This window comes from Oncorhynchus mykiss, chromosome 15 (genome assembly GCF_013265735.2).
Source record: "Oncorhynchus mykiss isolate Arlee chromosome 15, USDA_OmykA_1.1, whole genome shotgun sequence".
Lineage (NCBI taxonomy): Eukaryota > Metazoa > Chordata > Actinopteri > Salmoniformes > Salmonidae > Oncorhynchus > Oncorhynchus mykiss.
The window spans coordinates 71,686,928-71,707,247 of record NC_048579.1 but is presented as its reverse complement, the minus strand read 5'-3'; the positions used below and the strand labels follow the sequence as shown (position 1 = coordinate 71,707,247).

The 20,320-nt window shown below is 49.4% G+C and overlaps 1 protein-coding gene across 11 annotated transcripts in view; it reads left to right on the top strand.

Moving 5' to 3' along the window:
- Window positions 1-19,368, top strand: part of LOC110490714 (periphilin-1) — a 46,564-nt gene extending 27,196 nt beyond the window's left edge. For all 11 annotated transcript variants that reach the window (XM_036945221.1, XM_036945229.1, XM_036945231.1 and 8 more), the window contains 2 exons: window positions 892-1,023; window positions 18,798-19,368. In XM_036945221.1, the coding sequence (XP_036801116.1) occupies window positions 892-1,023; window positions 18,798-19,001 (336 nt within the window). In that variant the 3' untranslated portion in view covers window positions 19,002-19,368. The remainder of the gene's footprint in view (window positions 1-891; window positions 1,024-18,797) is intronic.
- Window positions 19,369-20,320: the final 952 nt, after the last annotated feature.

Genomic DNA, 20,320 nt, shown 5'->3' with positions numbered 1-20,320 from the left:
GAGAGGGGTAGAGCGACTGAGAGAGGGGTAGAGCGACTGAGAGAGGGGTAGAGCGACTGAGAGAGGGGTAGAGCGACTGAGAGAGGGGTAGAGCGACTGAGAGAGGGGTAGAGAGGGGTAGAGAGGGGTAGAGAGGGGTAGAGAGGGGTAGAGAGGGGTAGAGAGAGACTGAGAGAGGGGTAGAGAGAGTGAGAGACAGAGAGGGGTAGAAAGAGAGATGGAGAGAACCAGAGGGAGAGGGGTAGAGCGAGCGAGGCGAAGAGGGGTAGGGAGAGGGGTAGAGAGAGAGAGATCCAGCAGTATAGAAGCAATGATCTAAGTTGGCCTCATTTTCTCCTCGTTTCTCCCTGTCTTAGTCTCTGACACATGGGGGGCCAGCGCTGGGGGGCCAGACTGTTATACCCAGTGGGGGGAGGGATAATGCTGTTGGCTGGCTGATCTCTCTCTATTAAAGAGGGTTAATTGGAGCTCTGCTGTGTGATTTGATCACCGTACTTAATGCAATGTTAACATCTCATTTTGTTTTGGGGTTTATTTGAACTTTTCCCATGATGCACATATGCAGAGTCTAGCTGAGCCCTAAAAGTAGGGAACGCTCCACTTCGATGCTGACCAGAGTACTGTGTGTGTTTTGACTCTCTGGACATGACCACACTGTTTGAGGGGATCACCCATATCGATTCACTGGTATTGATAGCAGAGTGGACAATGTAAAAGGACTTTATGCTTACAAAAGTAAAAATGTTGTCTTAAATTGATCACTTAAAATAGACACTTGAATAATAATGAAATAAATGAACATAAAAGCTTGGGATGAATCGGTTTTCAGAAATCCTTCTTCCAGCCAGCGGAGCGACCCAGGACACCATCTCTCTCTGTCTCTCTCCCCAGGAGGAGGCTCATGTCCTAGAGTGGGACCGTGAGGAGGGCCTGCCCCCCATCGATGAGACCCCCAAGACCCAGGATGACTTCCAGGAGCGCCGAGCGCAGGCCATCGGAGCCAAGGCCCGGGAAATAGAGCAGGTACCCAACACAGCCATGTCTGTGGCGTGGTGAGCCCACATTTCAGCCCAACACAGCCATGTCTCTGGCGTGGTGAGCCCACATACACACTTCAGCCCAACACAGCCATGTCTCTGGCGTGGTGAGCCCACATACACACTTCAGGTTTTTTATCATATGTATAATGATACAGAGACGTCACATTAAACAGTCAGGTCATGTGGTCTGGAAAAGTGGAATTCGGGCCTGGAATTTTTCCTTATCCTGTCATCTGAAGCAGGAGAAACTCCTGGGCCGAGTCATGGTTTCTTATCAGTGTATTACTGCAAACAGCCAGATGCCCATACATACCAGGTTTATATACCACCCCCACCTGGCCTAGTTCTACCCAGGTTAATATACCACCCCCACCCGGCCTAGTTCTACCCAGGTTAATATACCACCCCCACCCAGCCTAGTTCTACCCAGGTTAATATACCACCACCACCCAGCCTAGTTCTACCCAGGTTAATATACCACCACCACCCAGCCTAGTGCTACCCAGGTTAACATACCACCCAGTCTAGTGCTACCCAGGTTAATATACCACCACCACCCAGCCTAGTGCTACCCAGGTTAACATACCACCCAGTCTAGTGCTACCCAGGTTAATATACCACCACCACCCAGTCTAGTGCTACGCAGGTTAATATACCACCACCACCCAGCCTAGTTCTACCCAGGTTAACATACCACCACCACCCAGCCTAGTGCTACCCAGGTTAACATACCACCACCACCCAGTCTAGTGCTACCCAGGTTAACATACCACCACCACCCAGTCTAGTACTACCCAGGTTAACATACCACCACCACCCAGCCTAGTGCTACCCAGGTTAACATACCACCACCACCCAGTCTAGTACTACCCAGGTTAACATACCACCCAGTCTAGTACTACCCAGGTTAACATACCACCCCCACCCAGCCTAGTGCTACCCAGGTTAACATACCACCACCACCCAGTCTAGTGCTACCCAGGTTAACATACCACCACCACCCAGCCTAGTGCTACCCAGGTTAACATACCACCACCACCCAGTCTAGTTCTACCCAGGTTAACATACCACCACCACCCAGCCTAGTTCTACCCAGGTTAATATACCACCCAGTCTAGTTCTACCCAGGTTAACATACCACCACCACCCAGTCTAGTGCTACCCAGGTTAATATACCACCACCACCCAGTCTAGTTCTACCCAGGTTAACATACCACCACCACCCAGCCTAGTGCTACCCAGGATAACATACCACCACCACCCAGTCTAGTGCTACCCAGGTTAACATACCACCACCACCCAGTCTAGTACTACCCAGGTTAACATACCACCCAGTCTAGTACTACCCAGGTTAACATACCACCCCCACCCAGCCTAGTGCTACCCAGGTTAACATACCACCACCACCCAGCCTAGTGCTACCCAGGTTAACATACCACCACCACCCAGTCTAGTTCTACCCAGGTTAACATACCACCACCACCCAGCCTAGTTCTACCCAGGTTAATATACCACCCAGTCTAGTTCTACCCTTGTTAACATACCAACACCACCCAGTCTAGTTCTACCCAGGTTAACATACCACCACCACCCAGCCTAGTGCTACCCAGGATAACATACCACCACCACCCAGTCTAGTACTACCCAGGTTAACATACCACCACCACCCAGCCTAGTGCTACCCAGGTTAACATACCACCCAGTCTAGTGCTACCCAGGATAACATACCACCACCACCCAGTCTAGTGCTACCCAGGTTAACATACCTCCACCACCCAGTCTAGTGCTACCCAGGTTAACATACCTCCACCACCCAGTCTAGTGCTACCCAGGTTAACATACCACCACCACCCAGCCTAGTGCTACCCAGGTTAACATACCACCACCACCCAGCCTAGTGCTACCCAGGTTAACATACCACCACCACCCAGTCTAGTGCTACCCAGGTTAACATACCACCCAGTCTAGTGCTACCCAGGATAACATACCACCACCACCCAGTCTAGTGCTACCCAGGTTAACATACCTCCACCACCCAGTCTAGTGCTACCCAGGTTAACATACCACCACCACCCAGTCTAGTGCTACCCAGGTTAACATACCTCCACCACCCAGTCTAGTGCTACCCAGGTTAACATACCACCACCACCCAGTCTAGTACTACCCAGGTTAACATACCTCCACCACCCAGTCTAGTGCTACCCAGGTTAACATACCTCCACCACCCAGTCTAGTGCTACCCAGGTTAACATACCATCACCACCCAGTCTAGTACTACCCAGGTTAACATACCTCCACCACCCAGTCTAGTGCTACCCAGGTTAACATACCACCACCACCCAGTCTAGTGCTACCCAGGTTAACATACCTCCACCACCCAGTCTAGTACTACCCAGGTTAACATACCACCACCACCCAGTCTAGTACTACCCAGGTTAACATACCTCCACCACCCAGTCTAGTACTACCCAGGTTAACATACCACCACCACCCAGTCTAGAAGGGATAGAAAGCACCTGAGGCGTATGTTTTTATTTTATTTATTTATTTATTTAACCAGACAAGTCAGTTAAGAACAAATTATTATTTACAATGACGGTCTAGTAACAGTTACTGGCCGTTGTTCACCTTGTCAACTTTGGGATTCAATCTAGCAATCTTTCGGTTAGTGGCCCAATACTCTCCCCACTAGGCTACCTGCCGCCCCATGTGTGTGTATGTGTTGTCCTATGCTCCCAGTGAGCTAATTAAGGGCATCTGTGCTATTCTACTGAGTTCATTAAATCTGAGTGTCCTCCTGGGGTAGAGACCTAACACACACAGAGCCCTTCTGTAGAGCTGCACCTCAGAGCATGACCCTTACAACAGCCATTTGATGTCCTCTTCCCTCAGAGGAAAAAAAGCATGTTTGAGGGGCCATAGTAAGGATCCTGTCGTTAAACATAGCTCTCCTCTAGGTCTAGTCGGGGAACACATCTGGTCAGCTCTCCTCTAGGTCTAGTCGGGGAACACATCTGGTCAGCTCTCCTCTAGGTCTAGTCGGGGAACACATCTGGTCAGCTCTCCTCTAGGTCTAGTCGGGGAACACATCTGGTCAGCTCTCCTCTAGGTCTAGTCGGGGAACACATCTGGTCAGCTCTCCTCTAGGTCTAGTCAGGGAACACATCTGGTCAGCTCTCCTCTAGGTCTAGTCGGGGAACACATCTGGTCAGCTCTCCTCTAGGTCTAGTCGGAGAACACATCTGGTCAGCTCTCCTCTAGGTCTAGTCAGGGAACACATCTGGTCAGCTCTCCTCTAGGTCTAGTCGGAGAACACATCTGATCAGCTCTCCTCTAGGTCTAGTCGGAGAACACATCTGGTCAGCTCTCCTCTAGGTCTAGTCGGAGAACACATCTGGTCAGCTCTCCTCTAGGTCTAGTCGGGGAACACATCTGGTCAGCTCTCCTCTAGGTCTAGTCAGGGAACACATCTGGTCAGCTCTCCTCTAGGTCTAGTCGGGGAACACATCTGGTCAGCTCTCCTTTAGGTCTAGTCGGGGAACACATCTGGTCAGCTCTCCTCTAGGTCTAGTAGGGGGACACATCTGGTCAGCTCTCCTCTAGGTCTAGTAGGGGGACACATCTGGTCAGCTCTCCTCTAGGTCTAGTCAGGGAACACATCTGGTCAGCTCTCCTCTAGGTCTAGTCAGAGAACACATCTGGTCAGCTCTCCTCTAGGTCTAGTCAGAGAACACATCTGGTCAGCTCTCCTCTAGGTCTAGTCAGAACACATCTGGTCAGCTCTCCTCTAGGTCTAGTCAGAGAACACATCTGGTCAGCTCTCCTCTAGGTCTAGTCAGAACACATCTGGTCAGCTCTCCTCTAGGTCTAGTCGGGGAACACATCTGGTCAGCTCTCCTCTAGGTCTAGTCGGGGAACACATCTGGTCAGCTCTCCTCTAGGTCTAGTCAGGGAACACATCTGGTCAGCTCTCCTCTAGGTCTAGTCAGAGAACACATCTGGTCAGCTCTCCTCTAGGTCTAGTCAGGGAACACATCTGGTCAGCTCTCCTCTAGGTCTAGTCGGGGAACACATCTGGTCAGCTCTCCTTTAGGTCTAGTCAGGGAACACATCTGGTCAGCTCTCCTCTAGGTCTAGTCAGAGAACACATCTGGTCAGCTCTCCTCTAGGTCTAGTCAGAGAACACATCTGGTCAGCTCTCCTCTAGGTCTAGTCAGAGAACACATCTGGTCAGCTCTCCTCTGGGTCTAGTCGGGGAACACATCTGGTCAGCTCTCCTCTAGGTCTAGTCAGAGAACACATCTGGTCAGCTCTCCTCTAGGTCTAGTCGGGGAACACGTCTGGTCAACTCTCCTCTAGGTCTAGTCAGGGAACACATCTGGTCAGCTCTCCTCTAGGTCTAGTCGGGGAACACATCTGGTCAGCTCTCCTCTAGGTCTAGTCGGGGAACACATCTGGTCAGCTCTCCTCTAGGTCTAGTCAGAGAACACATCTGGTCAGCTCTCCTCTAGGTCTAGTCGGGGAACACATCTGGTCAGCTCTCCTCTAGGTCTAGTCAGAACACATCTGGTCAGCTCTCCTCTAGGTCTAGTCAGAACACATCTGGTCAGCTCTCCTCTAGGTCTAGTCGGAGAACACATCTGGTCAGCTCTCCTCTAGGTCTAGTCGGGGAACACATCTGGTCAGCTCTCCTCTAGGTCTAGTCAGAACACATCTGGTCAGCTCTCCTCTAGGTCTAGTCGGGGAACACGTCTGGTCAGCTCTCCTCTAGGTCTAGTCAGAACACATCTGGTCAGCTCTCCTCTAGGTCTAGTCGGGGAACACATCTGGTCAGCTCTCCTCTAGGTCTAGTCGGGGAACACATCTGGTCAGCTCTCCTCTAGGTCTAGTCAGAACACATCTGGTCAGCTCTCCTCTAGGTCTAGTCAGAACACATCTGGTCAGCTCTCCTCTAGGTCTAGTCGGAGAACACATCTGGTCAGCTCTCCTCTAGGTCTAGTCGGGGAACACATCTGGTCAGCTCTCCTCTAGGTCTAGTCAGAACACATCTGGTCAGCTCTCCTCTAGGTCTAGTCGGGGAACACGTCTGGTCAGCTCTCCTCTAGGTCTAGTCAGAACACATCTGGTCAGCTCTCCTCTAGGTCTAGTCGGGGAACACATCTGGTCAGCTCTCCTCTAGGTCTAGTCGGGGAACACATCTGGTCAGCTCTCCTCTAGGTCTAGTCAGAACACATCTGGTCAGCTCTCCTCTAGGTCTAGTCAGAACACATCTGGTCAGCTCTCCTCTAGGTCTAGTCGGGGAACACATCTGGTCAGCTCTCCTCTAGGTCTAGTCAGGGAACACATCTGGTCAGCTCTCCTCTAGGTCTAGTCGGAGAACACATCTGGTCAGCTCTCCTCTAGGTCTAGTCGGGGAACACATCTGGTCAGCTCTCCTCTAGGTCTAGTCAGAACACATCTGGTCAGCTCTCCTCTAGGTCTAGTCGGGGAACACGTCTGGTCAGCTCTCCTCTAGGTCTAGTCAGAACACATCTGGTCAGCTCTCCTCTAGGTCTAGTCGGGGAACACATCTGGTCAGCTCTCCTCTAGGTCTAGTCGGGGAACACATCTGGTCAGCTCTCCTCTAGGTCTAGTCAGAACACATCTGGTCAGCTCTCCTCTAGGTCTAGTCAGAGAACACATCTGGTCAGCTCTCCTCTAGGTCTAGTCGGGGAACACATCTGGTCAGCTCTCCTCTAGGTCTAGTCAGAACACATCTGGTCAGCTCTCCTCTAGGTCTAGTCAGAGAACACATCTGGTCAGCTCTCCTCTAGGTCTAGTCAGAACACATCTGGTCAGCTCTCCTCTAGGTCTAGTCAGAACACATCTGGTCAGCTCTCCTCTAGGTCTAGTCAGAACACATCTGGTCAGCTCTCCTCTAGGTCTAGTCAGAACACATCTGGTCAGCTCTCCTCTAGGTCTAGTCAGAACACATCTGGTCAGCTCTCCTCTAGGTCTAGTCGGGGAACACATCTGGTCAGCTCTCCTCTAGGTCTAGTCAGGGAACACATCTGGTCAGCTCTCCTCTAGGTCTAGTCAGAGAACACATCTGGTCAGCTCTCCTCTAGGTCTAGTCAGAGAACACATCTGGTCAGCTCTCCTCTAGGTCTAGTAGGGGAACACATCTGGTCAGCTCTCCTCTAGGTCTAGTCAGAACACATCTGGTCAGCTCTCCTCTAGGTCTAGTCAGAGAACACATCTGGTCAGCTCTCCTCTAGGTCTAGTCAGGGAACACATCTGGTCAGCTCTCCTCTAGGTCTAGTCAGAACACATCTGGTCAGCTCTCCTCTAGGTCTAGTCAGAGAACACATCTGGTCAGCTCTCCTCTAGGTCTAGTCAGAACACATCTGGTCAGCTCTCCTCTAGGTCTAGTCAGAACACATCTGGTCAGCTCTCCTCTAGGTCTAGTCAGAGAACACATCTGGTCAGCTCTCCTCTAGGTCTAGTCAGAACACATCTGGTCAGCTCTCCTCTAGGTCTAGTCAGAACACATCTGGTCAGCTCTCCTCTAGGTCTAGTCAGAACACATCTGGTCAGCTCTCCTCTAGGTCTAGTCAGAACACATCTGGTCAGCTCTCCTCTAGGTCTAGTCAGAACACATCTGGTCAGCTCTCCTCTAGGTCTAGTCAGAACACATCTGGTCAGCTCTCCTCTAGGTCTAGTCAGAGAACACATCTGGTCAGCTCTCCTTTAGGTCTAGTCAGGGAACACATCTGGTCAGCTCTCCTCTAGGTCTAGTCAGGGAACACATCTGGTCAGCTCTCCTCTAGGTCTAGTCAGAGAACACATCTGGTCAGCTCTCCTCTAGGTCTAGTCAGAGAACACATCTGGTCAGCTCTCCTCTAGGTCTAGTCGGGGAACACATCTGGTCAGCTCTCCTCTAGGTCTAGTCAGAACACATCTGGTCAGCTCTCCTCTAGGTCTAGTCGGGGAACACATCTAGTCAGCTCTCCTCTAGGTCTAGTAGGGGGACACATCTGGTCAGCTCTCCTCTAGGTCTAGTCAGAACACATCTGGTCAGCTCTCCTCTAGGTCTAGTCAGAGAACACATCTGGTCAGCTCTCCTCTAGGTCTAGTCAGAGAACACATCTGGTCAGCTCTCCTCTAGGTCTAGTCGGGGAACACATCTGGTCAGCTCTCCTCTAGGTCTAGTCGGGGAACACATCTGGTCAGCTCTCCTCTAGGTCTAGTCAGGGAACACATCTGGTCAGCTCTCCTCTAGGTCTAGTCAGGGAACACATCTGGTCAGCTCTCCTCTAGGTCTAGTCAGAGAACACATCTGGTCAGCTCTCCTCTAGGTCTAGTCAGAGAACACATCTGGTCAGCTCTCCTCTAGGTCTAGTCGGGGAACACATCTGGTCAGCTCTCCTCTAGGTCTAGTCAGGGAACACATCTGGTCAGCTCTCCTCTAGGTCTAATCGGGGAACACATCTGGTCAGCTCTCCTCTAGGTCTAGTCAGAACACATCTGGTCAGCTCTCCTCTAGGTCTAGTCAGAACACATCTGGTCAGCTCTCCTCTAGGTCTAGTCGGGGAACACGTCTGGTCAGCTCTCCTCTAGGTCTAGTCAGAACACATCTGGTCAGCTCTCCTCTAGGTCTAGTCGGGGAACACATCTGGTCAGCTCTCCTCTAGGTCTAGTCGGGGAACACATCTGGTCAGCTCTCCTCTAGGTCTAGTCAGAACACATCTGGTCAGCTCTCCTCTAGGTCTAGTCAGAACACATCTGGTCAGCTCTCCTCTAGGTCTAGTCGGAGAACACATCTGGTCAGCTCTCCTCTAGGTCTAGTCGGGGAACACATCTGGTCAGCTCTCCTCTAGGTCTAGTCAGAACACATCTGGTCAGCTCTCCTCTAGGTCTAGTCGCGGAACACGTCTGGTCAGCTCTCCTCTAGGTCTAGTCAGAACACATCTGGTCAGCTCTCCTCTAGGTCTAGTCGGGGAACACATCTGGTCAGCTCTCCTCTAGGTCTAGTCGGGGAACACATCTGGTCAGCTCTCCTCTAGGTCTAGTCAGAACACATCTGGTCAGCTCTCCTCTAGGTCTAGTCAGAACACATCTGGTCAGCTCTCCTCTAGGTCTAGTCGGGGAACACATCTGGTCAGCTCTCCTCTAGGTCTAGTCAGGGAACACATCTGGTCAGCTCTCCTCTAGGTCTAGTCGGAGAACACATCTGGTCAGCTCTCCTCTAGGTCTAGTCGGGGAACACATCTGGTCAGCTCTCCTCTAGGTCTAGTCAGAACACATCTGGTCAGCTCTCCTCTAGGTCTAGTCGGGGAACACGTCTGGTCAGCTCTCCTCTAGGTCTAGTCAGAACACATCTGGTCAGCTCTCCTCTAGGTCTAGTCGGGGAACACATCTGGTCAGCTCTCCTCTAGGTCTAGTCGGGGAACACATCTGGTCAGCTCTCCTCTAGGTCTAGTCAGAACACATCTGGTCAGCTCTCCTCTAGGTCTAGTCAGAGAACACATCTGGTCAGCTCTCCTCTAGGTCTAGTCGGGGAACACATCTGGTCAGCTCTCCTCTAGGTCTAGTCAGAACACATCTGGTCAGCTCTCCTCTAGGTCTAGTCAGAGAACACATCTGGTCAGCTCTCCTCTAGGTCTAGTCAGAACACATCTGGTCAGCTCTCCTCTAGGTCTAGTCAGAACACATCTGGTCAGCTCTCCTCTAGGTCTAGTCAGAACACATCTGGTCAGCTCTCCTCTAGGTCTAGTCAGAACACATCTGGTCAGCTCTCCTCTAGGTCTAGTCAGAACACATCTGGTCAGCTCTCCTCTAGGTCTAGTCGGGGAACACATCTGGTCAGCTCTCCTCTAGGTCTAGTCAGGGAACACATCTGGTCAGCTCTCCTCTAGGTCTAGTCAGAGAACACATCTGGTCAGCTCTCCTCTAGGTCTAGTCAGAGAACACATCTGGTCAGCTCTCCTCTAGGTCTAGTAGGGGAACACATCTGGTCAGCTCTCCTCTAGGTCTAGTCAGAACACATCTGGTCAGCTCTCCTCTAGGTCTAGTCAGAGAACACATCTGGTCAGCTCTCCTCTAGGTCTAGTCAGGGAACACATCTGGTCAGCTCTCCTCTAGGTCTAGTCAGAACACATCTGGTCAGCTCTCCTCTAGGTCTAGTCAGAGAACACATCTGGTCAGCTCTCCTCTAGGTCTAGTCAGAACACATCTGGTCAGCTCTCCTCTAGGTCTAGTCAGAACACATCTGGTCAGCTCTCCTCTAGGTCTAGTCAGAGAACACATCTGGTCAGCTCTCCTCTAGGTCTAGTCAGAACACATCTGGTCAGCTCTCCTCTAGGTCTAGTCAGAACACATCTGGTCAGCTCTCCTCTAGGTCTAGTCAGAACACATCTGGTCAGCTCTCCTCTAGGTCTAGTCAGAACACATCTGGTCAGCTCTCCTCTAGGTCTAGTCAGAACACATCTGGTCAGCTCTCCTCTAGGTCTAGTCAGAACACATCTGGTCAGCTCTCCTCTAGGTCTAGTCAGAACACATCTGGTCAGCTCTCCTCTAGGTCTAGTCAGAACACATCTGGTCAGCTCTCCTCTAGGTCTAGTCAGAACACATCTGGTCAGCTCTCCTCTAGGTCTAGTCAGAACACATCTGGTCAGCTCTCCTCTAGGTCTAGTCAGGGAACACATCTGGTCAGCTCTCCTCTAGGTCTAGTCGGGGAACACATCTGGTCAGCTCTCCTCTAGGTCTAGTCAGAACACATCTGGTCAGCTCTCCTCTAGGTCTAGTCAGAACACATCTGGTCAGCTCTCCTCTAGGTCTAGTCAGAACACATCTGGTCAGCTCTCCTCTAGGTCTAGTCAGAACACATCTGGTCAGCTCTCCTCTAGGTCTAGTCAGAACACATCTGGTCAGCTCTCCTCTAGGTCTAGTCAGAGAACACATCTGGTCAGCTCTCCTCTAGGTCTAGTCAGAACACATCTGGTCAGCTCTCCTCTAGGTCTAGTCAGGGAACACATCTGGTCAGCTCTCCTCTAGGTCTAGTCAGAGAACACATCTGGTCAGCTCTCCTCTAGGTCTAGTCAGGGAACACATCTGGTCAGCTCTCCTCTAGGTCTAGTCAGAGAACACATCTGGTCAGCTCTCCTCTAGGTCTAGTCAGGGAACACATCTGGTCAGCTCTCCTCTAGGTCTAGTCAGAGAACACATCTGGTCAGCTCTCCTCTAGGTCTAGTCAGGGAACACATCTGGTCAGCTCTCCTCTAGGTCTAGTCGGGGAACACATCTGGTCAGCTCTCCTCTAGGTCTAGTCAGAACACATCTGGTCAGCTCTCCTCTAGGTCTAGTCAGGGAACACATCTGGTCAGCTCTCCTCTAGGTCTAGTCAGAGAACACATCTGGTCAGCTCTCCTCTAGGTCTAGTCAGAACACATCTGGTCAGCTCTCCTCTAGGTCTAGTCAGAGAACACATCTGGTCAGCTCTCCTCTAGGTCTAGTCAGGGAACACATCTGGTCAGCTCTCCTCTAGGTCTAGTCGGGGAACACATCTGGTCAGCTCTCCTCTAGGTCTAGTCGGGGAACACATCTGGTCAGCTCTCCTCTAGGTCTAGTCGGGGAACACATCTGGTCAGCTCTCCTCTAGGTCTAGTCGGGGAACACATCTGGTCAGCTCTCCTCTAGGTCTAGTCAGGGAACACGTCTGGTCAGCTCTCCTCTAGGTCTAGTCAGAGAACACATCTGGTCAGCTCTCCTCTAGGTCTAGTCAGGGAACACATCTGGTCAGCCCTCCTCTAGGTCTAGTCAGGGAACACATCTGGTCAGCTCTCCTCTAGGTCTAGTCAGGGAACACATCTGGTCAGCTCTCCTCTAGGTCTAGTCAGGGAACACATCTGGTCAGCTCTCCTCTAGGTCTAGTCAGAACACATCTGGTCAGCTCTCCTCTAGGTCTAGTCAGAACACATCTGGTCAGCTCTCCTCTAGGTCTAGTCAGGGAACACATCTGGTCAGCTCTCCTCTAGGTCTAGTCAGAACACATCTGGTCAGCTCTCCTCTAGGTCTAGTCGGGGAACACATCTGGTCAGCTCTCCTCTAGGTCTAGTCAGAACACATCTGGTCAGCTCTCCTCTAGGTCTAGTCAGGGAACACATCTGGTCAGCTCTCCTCTAGGTCTAGTCAGAACACATCTGGTCAGCTCTCCTCTAGGTCTAGTCAGAACACATCTGGTCAGCTCTCCTCTAGGTCTAGTCAGAACACATCTGGTCAGCTCTCCTCTAGGTCTAGTCAGGGAACACATCTGGTCAGCTCTCCTCTAGGTCTAGTCAGGGAACACATCTGGTCAGCTCTCCTCTAGGTCTAGTCAGAACACATCTGGTCAGCTCTCCTCTAGGTCTAGTCAGAACACATCTGGTCAGCTCTCCTCTAGGTCTAGTCAGGGAACACATCTGGTCAGCTCTCCTCTAGGTCTAGTCAGGGAACACATCTGGTCAGCTCTCCTCTAGGTCTAGTCAGAACACATCTGGTCAGCTCTCCTCTAGGTCTAGTCAGAACACATCTGGTCAGCTCTCCTCTAGGTCTAGTCAGAACACATCTGGTCAGCTCTCCTCTAGGTCTAGTCAGAGAACACATCTGGTCAGCTCTCCTCTAGGTCTAGTCAGAACACATCTGGTCAGCTCTCCTCTAGGTCTAGTCAGGGAACACATCTGGTCAGCTCTCCTCTAGGTCTAGTCGGAGAACACATCTGGTCAGCTCTCCTCTAGGTCTAGTCAGAACACATCTGGTCAGCTCTCCTCTAGGTCTAGTCAGAACACATCTGGTCAGCTCTCCTCTAGGTCTAGTCAGGGAACACATCTGGTCAGCTCTCCTCTAGGTCTAGTCAGGGAACACATCTGGTCAGCTCTCCTCTAGGTCTAGTCGGGGAACACATCTCGTCAGCTCTCCTCTAGGTCTAGTCAGGGAACACATCTGGTCAGCTCTCCTCTAGGTCTAGTCAGAACACATCTGGTCAGCTCTCCTCTAGGTCTAGTCAGAACACATCTGGTCAGCTCTCCTCTAGGTCTAGTCAGGGAACACATCTGGTCAGCTCTCCTCTAGGTCTAGTCAGGGAACACATCTGGTCAGCTCTCCTCTAGGTCTAGTCAGAACACATCTGGTCAGCTCTCCTCTAGGTCTAGTCAGAACACATCTGGTCAGCTCTCCTCTAGGTCTAGTCGGGGAACACATCTGGTCAGCTCTCCTCTAGGTCTAGTCAGGGAACACATCTGGTCAGCTCTCCTCTAGGTCTAGTCAGAACACATCTGGTCAGCTCTCCTCTAGGTCTAGTCAGAACACATCTGGTCAGCTCTCCTCTAGGTCTAGTCAGAACACATCTGGTCAGCTCTCCTCTAGGTCTAGTCAGAACACATCTAGCATTAAATTAATAATACAATTTTACGTTTATGTTGAAAGCAGTATCTTTGTGTGGCGTTGCTTATTGAAGCGTAGTATGTCTTGTCCTCACTGTAAGCAGACAGTGAGATAGACAGTGAGATTTCAATAGAAAGCTCATTTTTGTGTGTTTGAAGCATAGGAGGTATGTGATGTGCTGGCCTAAGCTGTCAGATAACACCAAAGACACATCCCAAACCAGTACTTCAAAGCCAAGTGTTCAAACCTGTTTCTATCTGCATAAAGAAGCGTTGCTTCAGAGAAACTATTCCTGAGCGCACTGGGCCTCCCTCAACAACATCTGTTGATTTCCTCTGAGGTTTCACCTTGCTGCTCTTTCCACATCAAGTGATTGAAGTGTGTGTTTAGGTCCTCAGATCATGCATAGTTAAGTGACCCAGCATGGAAGCCTTTCAAGAAACAACCTCCTTATTTCACATTAGAAAGGTCTGTGAAGTGGGACTCTCCACTGCAGTAATGGTTAGCCGCTCAACAAGTGTCAAGCAGATGCCAACCACACACACACACACACACACACACACAGAGCGAGATGTTTATTTTCCTTCCACAATCTGGTCTAGCCATCTCTTCCATTGTACACTTACACTGGCTCCCTCTACCCTTTTTACATATCACCTGTCGTCCCATATAGCCTACTGTGTTTGTGTAGCAAAGTGAAATTGGACTAAATTCCACCTCCATGGCCTTCTCACTGTAGAGGAGGAGGAAGATGAGGCATATGAATGGCGTTGACTTTGGCAGAGCTACCAGCTTAGCTCACTTCCATGGACTGGTTAAAAGGCAGAAAGGCATGGCTGGCATCCAACTTCTATAGGGCCTATTCATCATCGTCTGGAATGTGGCACCAGACTAGGGCCCTATTCCCTTTAAAGTGCACTACCAGGGAGCCATTTGGGACACTGCTTTGAGGTCGAGCATACCCCTCATAACCTGGAAAGCTGGGAGCATGTTTTGATTCATTAGCAACCCTTTAAGCTCCAGAGCCACACTGTGTGGCCTCTCCTCCTCCTCCTCAGCCCCCAGGCTCTAATCAGAGCGGGGCTGTGGCCCCTGTCTCCGTGTCCCGGCTGGATCCCCTCCCTGTCTTTCCGGTATGCAGTATCTCTCTGATCCACAGCCCAGAGATCAGACCCTGCACTCCTACCAGTCGCCGACTCCATGCTCAAAGCAATAGGCTCAACAACAGGACCCAAACCCACAGCCACCCACACCTCCAGTGGTCAAGAGCAACTTCCTCCCTGTTTGGGTAATGGGTTTAAGGGTCACACAGGAAGTATGTGAAAGTACAGCGTGCTCTATGAAATGCGTTGTTAGGAGTTGGAACATGGCACTTCCTGCTTTGGACTGATTGGCTCCTCCTGTTATGAACAACTTGATTCCGTACACTTTCAGTGTAGCCTACCTATGAATCTAAACCGCTCATGGTAACTAGGGAGTTGAGGTTGGAAATACAGTCACTATGTTGCCTGCCCATCTCTGTTACTATAGAACTAACAATACAGCCTTAATCAGCACTGCATTGTGTTATCACAGTCATGTATGTACGTGTGTGAATGGGTAGGGCTCTTGACTAACATACATATGATATCGGGCGGCAGGATAGCCTAGTGGTTAGAGTGTTGGACTAGTAACCGGAAGTTCAAATCCCCGAGCTGACAAGGTACAAATCTGTCGTTCTGCCCCTGAACAGGCAACCCACTGTTCCTAGGCCGTCATTGAAAATAAGAATTTGTTCTTAACTGACTTTCCTAGTTAAATAAAGGTAAAATAAAAATATCATAGCCATTAGAGGTTTCATGCGATGTCATTATCATGGCCTCTGCCTTCCTTACAGAGCCTGGCTCTAGTCCACAACCAGCAACATTGTGATTGGCTAAAAATAGCCAGGAAGTGAAAATGCCTAGCAGTACAGTAGCAACTGTTAATGGGGTTGGGTTGGGTGGAGGACTGAGGATGTGTCACAAATGGCACCCTGTTCCCTACTTGGCCCTATGGGTCTTGGTGTAAAGTAGTGCACTGGATAGGGTGCCATTTGGGATGCATCCTGACTGTAACCTGGCTTAGATGTCCTCATCTGACCCCCCCACCCCAACCTTCACATTCCTGCCCAGCCAAACTCAGCTGTGGTTCGTCTTCAACTCCAGCACGCACCCACTCACTCCCCCAGGCCTGTTAGCTTCCTGTATCGGCCTGGCGTATCGAGCCCTAGAATCCAGATAATTAATAATCTAGTTTAAATTGGACTAAATCTATATTTGACCTAAACTCAACCTTGTGTCCTGATGACTTTCTGCTTGGTCTAATGAGCGTTAGTGAATGAATGAATGCCATTTTATTTTAGAAGATTAGTGATAGTTCACCTCACTGTTCACACAGGACAGGAGCCAGTAGGAGAGAGAAGATTAGTGGTAGTTCACCTCACTGTTCACACAGGACAGGAGCCAGTAGGAGAGAGAAGATTAGTGATAGTTCACCTCACTGTTCACACAGCACAGGAGCCAGTAGGAGAGAGAAGATTAGTGATAGTTCACCTCACTGTTCACACAGGACAGGAGCCAGTAGGAGAGAGAAGATTAGTGGTAGTTCACCTCACTGTTCACACAGGACAGGAGCCAGTAGGAGAGAGAAGATTAGTGATAGTTCACCTCACTGTTCACACAGGACAGGAGCCAGTAGGAGAGAGAAGATTAGTGGTAGTTCACCTCACTGTCCACACAGCACAGGAGCCAGTAGGAGAGAGAAGATTAGTGATAGTTCACCTCACTGTTCACACAGGACAGGAGCCAATAGGAGAGAGAAGATTAGTGGTAGTTCACCTCACTGTTCACACAGGACAGGAGCCAGTAGGAGAGAGAAGATTAGTGATAGTTCACCTCACTGTTCACACAGGACAGGAGCCAGTAGGAGAGAGAAGATTAGTGGTAGTTCACCTCACTGTTCACACAGGACAGGAGCCAGTAGGAGAGAGAAGATTAGTGATAGTTCACCTCACTGTTCACACAGGACAGGAGCCAGTAGGAGAGAGAAGATTAGTGGTAGTTCACCTCACTGTTCACACAGGACAGGAGCCAGTAGGAGAGAGAAGATTAGTGGTAGTTCACCTCACTGTTCACACAGGACAGGAGCCAGTAGGAGAGAGAAGATTAGTGGTAGTTCACCTCACTGTCCACACAGGACAGGAGCCAGTAGGAGAGAGAAGATTAGTGATAGTTCACCTCACTGTTCACACAGGACAGGAGCCAGTAGGAGAGAGAAGATTAGTGGTAGTTCACCTCACTGTTCACACAGGACAGGAGCCAGTAGGAGAGAGAAGATTAGTGGTAGTTCACCTCACTGTTCACACAGCACAGGAGCCAGTAGGAGAGAGAAGATTAGTGATAGTTCACCTCACTGTTCACACAGGACAGGAGCCAGTAGGAGAGAGAAGATTAGTGGTAGTTCACCTCACTGTTCACACAGGACAGGAGCCAGTAGGAGAGAGAAGATTAGTGGTAGTTCACCTCACTGTCCACACAGGACAGGAGCCAGTAGGAGAGAGAAGATTAGTGATAGTTCACCTCACTGTTCACACAGGACAGGAGCCAGTAGGAGAGAGAAGATTAGTGGTAGTTCACCTCACTGTTCACACAGGACAGGAGCCAGTAGGAGAGAGAAGATTAGTGGTAGTTCACCTCACTGTTCACACAGGACAGGAGCCAGTAGGAGAGAGAGATGATTACACAGATCCACAAAGAATTCAATAGAAATAAATGTTTTTGATAAACTCCCATATCTACTGGGTGAAATACCACAGTGTGACATCACAGCAGCAAGATTTGTCATCTGTTTCCACAAGAAAAGGGCAACCAGTGAAGAACAAACACCATTGTAAATACAACCCATATTTATGTTTATTTATTTTCCCGGTACTATAACTATTTTCACATAATAAGACATTTTATGTCTATTATTTTGGAACTTTTGTGAGTGTAATGTTTACTGTATATTTATTTGTTTATTCAACTTTTCTTTATTATCTATTTCACTTGCTTTGGCAACGTTGACATATGTTTCCCATGTCAATAAAGCCCTTGAATTGAATTGAGAGAGAGACATAAAAAGAGATAAGAGAGCGAGTAGGGGAGAAAGGGAAAATAGAGTGACAGGTCTGTTTCCTAAAGGCCTTGACAGTGACTCACCTCTTATAGCTGCAGACTCAGAGGCCCTGGGAAAAGGACTGTAGCTGGAAGCTAAACTACTCTGGACGGCACAGCCCCGTGCTGTCTGAGACGGCTCACAGTGTGCAGTGGAGCGCTGTCAGGGTGTGGTAACCAAGGGCTAGTGAGTGGACCATGTTGGAATGTCCATAATGATCTTGACTGCATGTGTTCTCTGCTCCCATGTTGGTCTGTAGAAGGTCACAATTCTAAACAGGCCACTTTTCCACTTTTCTCTCTCCTTCTGCATGTTTATGATGAGAACCTTTTCCAGGTGTCACCCTGGGGCCATGGGGTGGACTGTTTTTCATCTTAATGACAGTTCAACAGTGTCTTCTCTTGGTGTTTTCCCTCCGTTATTTAAATCTTTCCTTGTCAGTGCATGTTTCCATTTGTGATTTATCGCGACGGGAAAGATTACAGATTTAAGGCCTTCTTTTATTCATCTCTTGTAATCCAAATGTTGATGTTGGATTGAATTCATTTTAGATAAACTAGACAAATCCTCCTCTGATCAAATCATTAGACTGTGCACTAGGGCTGACCTTGTATGACATCCGCAGTGTATTTGCTGTATGGTCTGTGTGAGCCATTGAAGACTAGGTGTGGGGTCAGCAGTTCTCATCAAGGTTTTAACACCTCTCCTCTCATTGTTCCCCTCACACCTGTTACAAGCCCTAGAGCCTCAACTCCTCTACTTTACTGGGTTTTTATTGGCTCCGGGGCCAGGCTAGCCAATAAGAAGGCGTGTGTGCTGACAGGAGACCTGTGTCTACGTGTTAACACAATGAAGTGTGTGTTCACACCAGAGTGTTCTCTTCTCCCTTCGCAGGGCTATTGAACGAGCATGTAGATGTGAGCTAGCTCTGGGCTCATCAGGAAATAGTTTCTAAAACCAGACCCATTTTCCAAGGAAGTACTGATGTTCCTAATCTCTGAAGAGCTAGTACTGTTCATTTGTTCCAGCTCTGTAGTTGATGTTCACTACTTGTTGATCATGTTGTATTGTGATTGTTGTATTAGATTGCACTGACTGAAATTCCTTGTGATAAGAGCATCTGCTGAATGACCAAAATGAAGTATTATTGGCTCCTGTTTCTGATGTTGTGTTGTTTTCCAGGTGTACCGGCAGGACTGTGAGACGTTTGGCATGGTAGTGAAGATGCTGGTTGCTAAGGACGCCAATCTGGAGAAGCAGCTGCAGACTCCACTCCGAGAGAACCTGGGAGAGATCAGGGAGCGTTGCCTTGACGACCTCAAGCACTTCATCACCGATCTGGATCAGGTGATTGAGGTCGTACGGCAACCGGAACCCTCCACCTGAGACAGACAGCCAATCGCGTCCCATCTTACTGTAAGGGAGCCAAACAGGTCCAGTCTTTTTTTTGGGCCTCCGGCATACAGTGAGGGCAGGACTCCCAGGGGTCTGCCATGTGTTAAGACTGTGGATATCTTGAGCAGTATTGGCCCCATGTTTTCCCATCTTTCTGGGTTTCAGGCCAGACGTGCACCAGGTGACCCATATGTACTGATAATGTCCAGCAGTAATTAGTCAAAGTTGTAAAAAACAGTGTTCAAAGTTCTGTTCAGCTACTTCCTCACCACCCGATCAGGGTATTGGTTCTACAATGTCCTTAACAAGTAGAACTGGTATGTCAATTTAGGCTAATAGTTCATCTGGGATTTACTGATTTTAAAACTGTTGTTAACCAGTGTAACCATAGGGACTGGTCATCAGTGTTTTTTACTGAACTGGTAATCTAATGATGATGTGTGACATGTTATAGGTCAGTATCCACTGGTACCACAAACAATGCTCTGCTACTACAGTATCAGTCAAAGGTTTGGACACACCTACTCATTCAAGGGTTTTTCTTTATTTTTACAATTTTCTACATTGTAGAATAATAGTGAAGACATCAACACTATGAAATAACACATATGGAATCATGTAGCAACCAAGAAAGTGTTAAACAAATAAAAATATATTTTATATTTGAGAATCTTCAAAGTAGCCACCCTTTGCCTTGATGACAGCTTTGCACACTCTTGGTATTCTCTCAACCAGCTTCACCTGGAATGCTTTTCCAAAAGTCTTTAAGGAGTTCCCACATATGCTGAGCACTTGTTGGCTGCTTTTCCTTCACTCTGCGTTCGTACTCATCCCAAACCATCTCAATTGGGTAGAGGTCGGCTGATTGTGGAGGCCAGGTCATCTGATGCATCACTCCTTCTTGGTCAGATAGTCTTTACAGAGCCTGGAGGTGTGTTGGGTCATTGTCCTGTTGAAAAACAAATGATAGTCCCACTAAGTTCAAACCAGAGGATGGCATTCGTAGCAGAATGCGATGGTAGCCATGCTGGTTAAGTGTGCCTTGAATTCTAAAATCGCAGACAGTGTCACCAACAAAGCACCATCACACCACCTCCTCCATGCTTCACGGTGGGAACCACACATGTGGAGATCATCCGTTCATCTACTCTGCGTCTCACAACGACACGGCAGTTGGAGCCAAAAATCTCACATTTGGACTCATCAGACCAAAGGACAGATTTCCACCAGTCTAATGTCCATTGCTTGTGTTTTTTGGCTCAAGCAAGTCTCTTCTTCTTATTGGTGTCTTTTAGTAGTGGTTTCTTTGC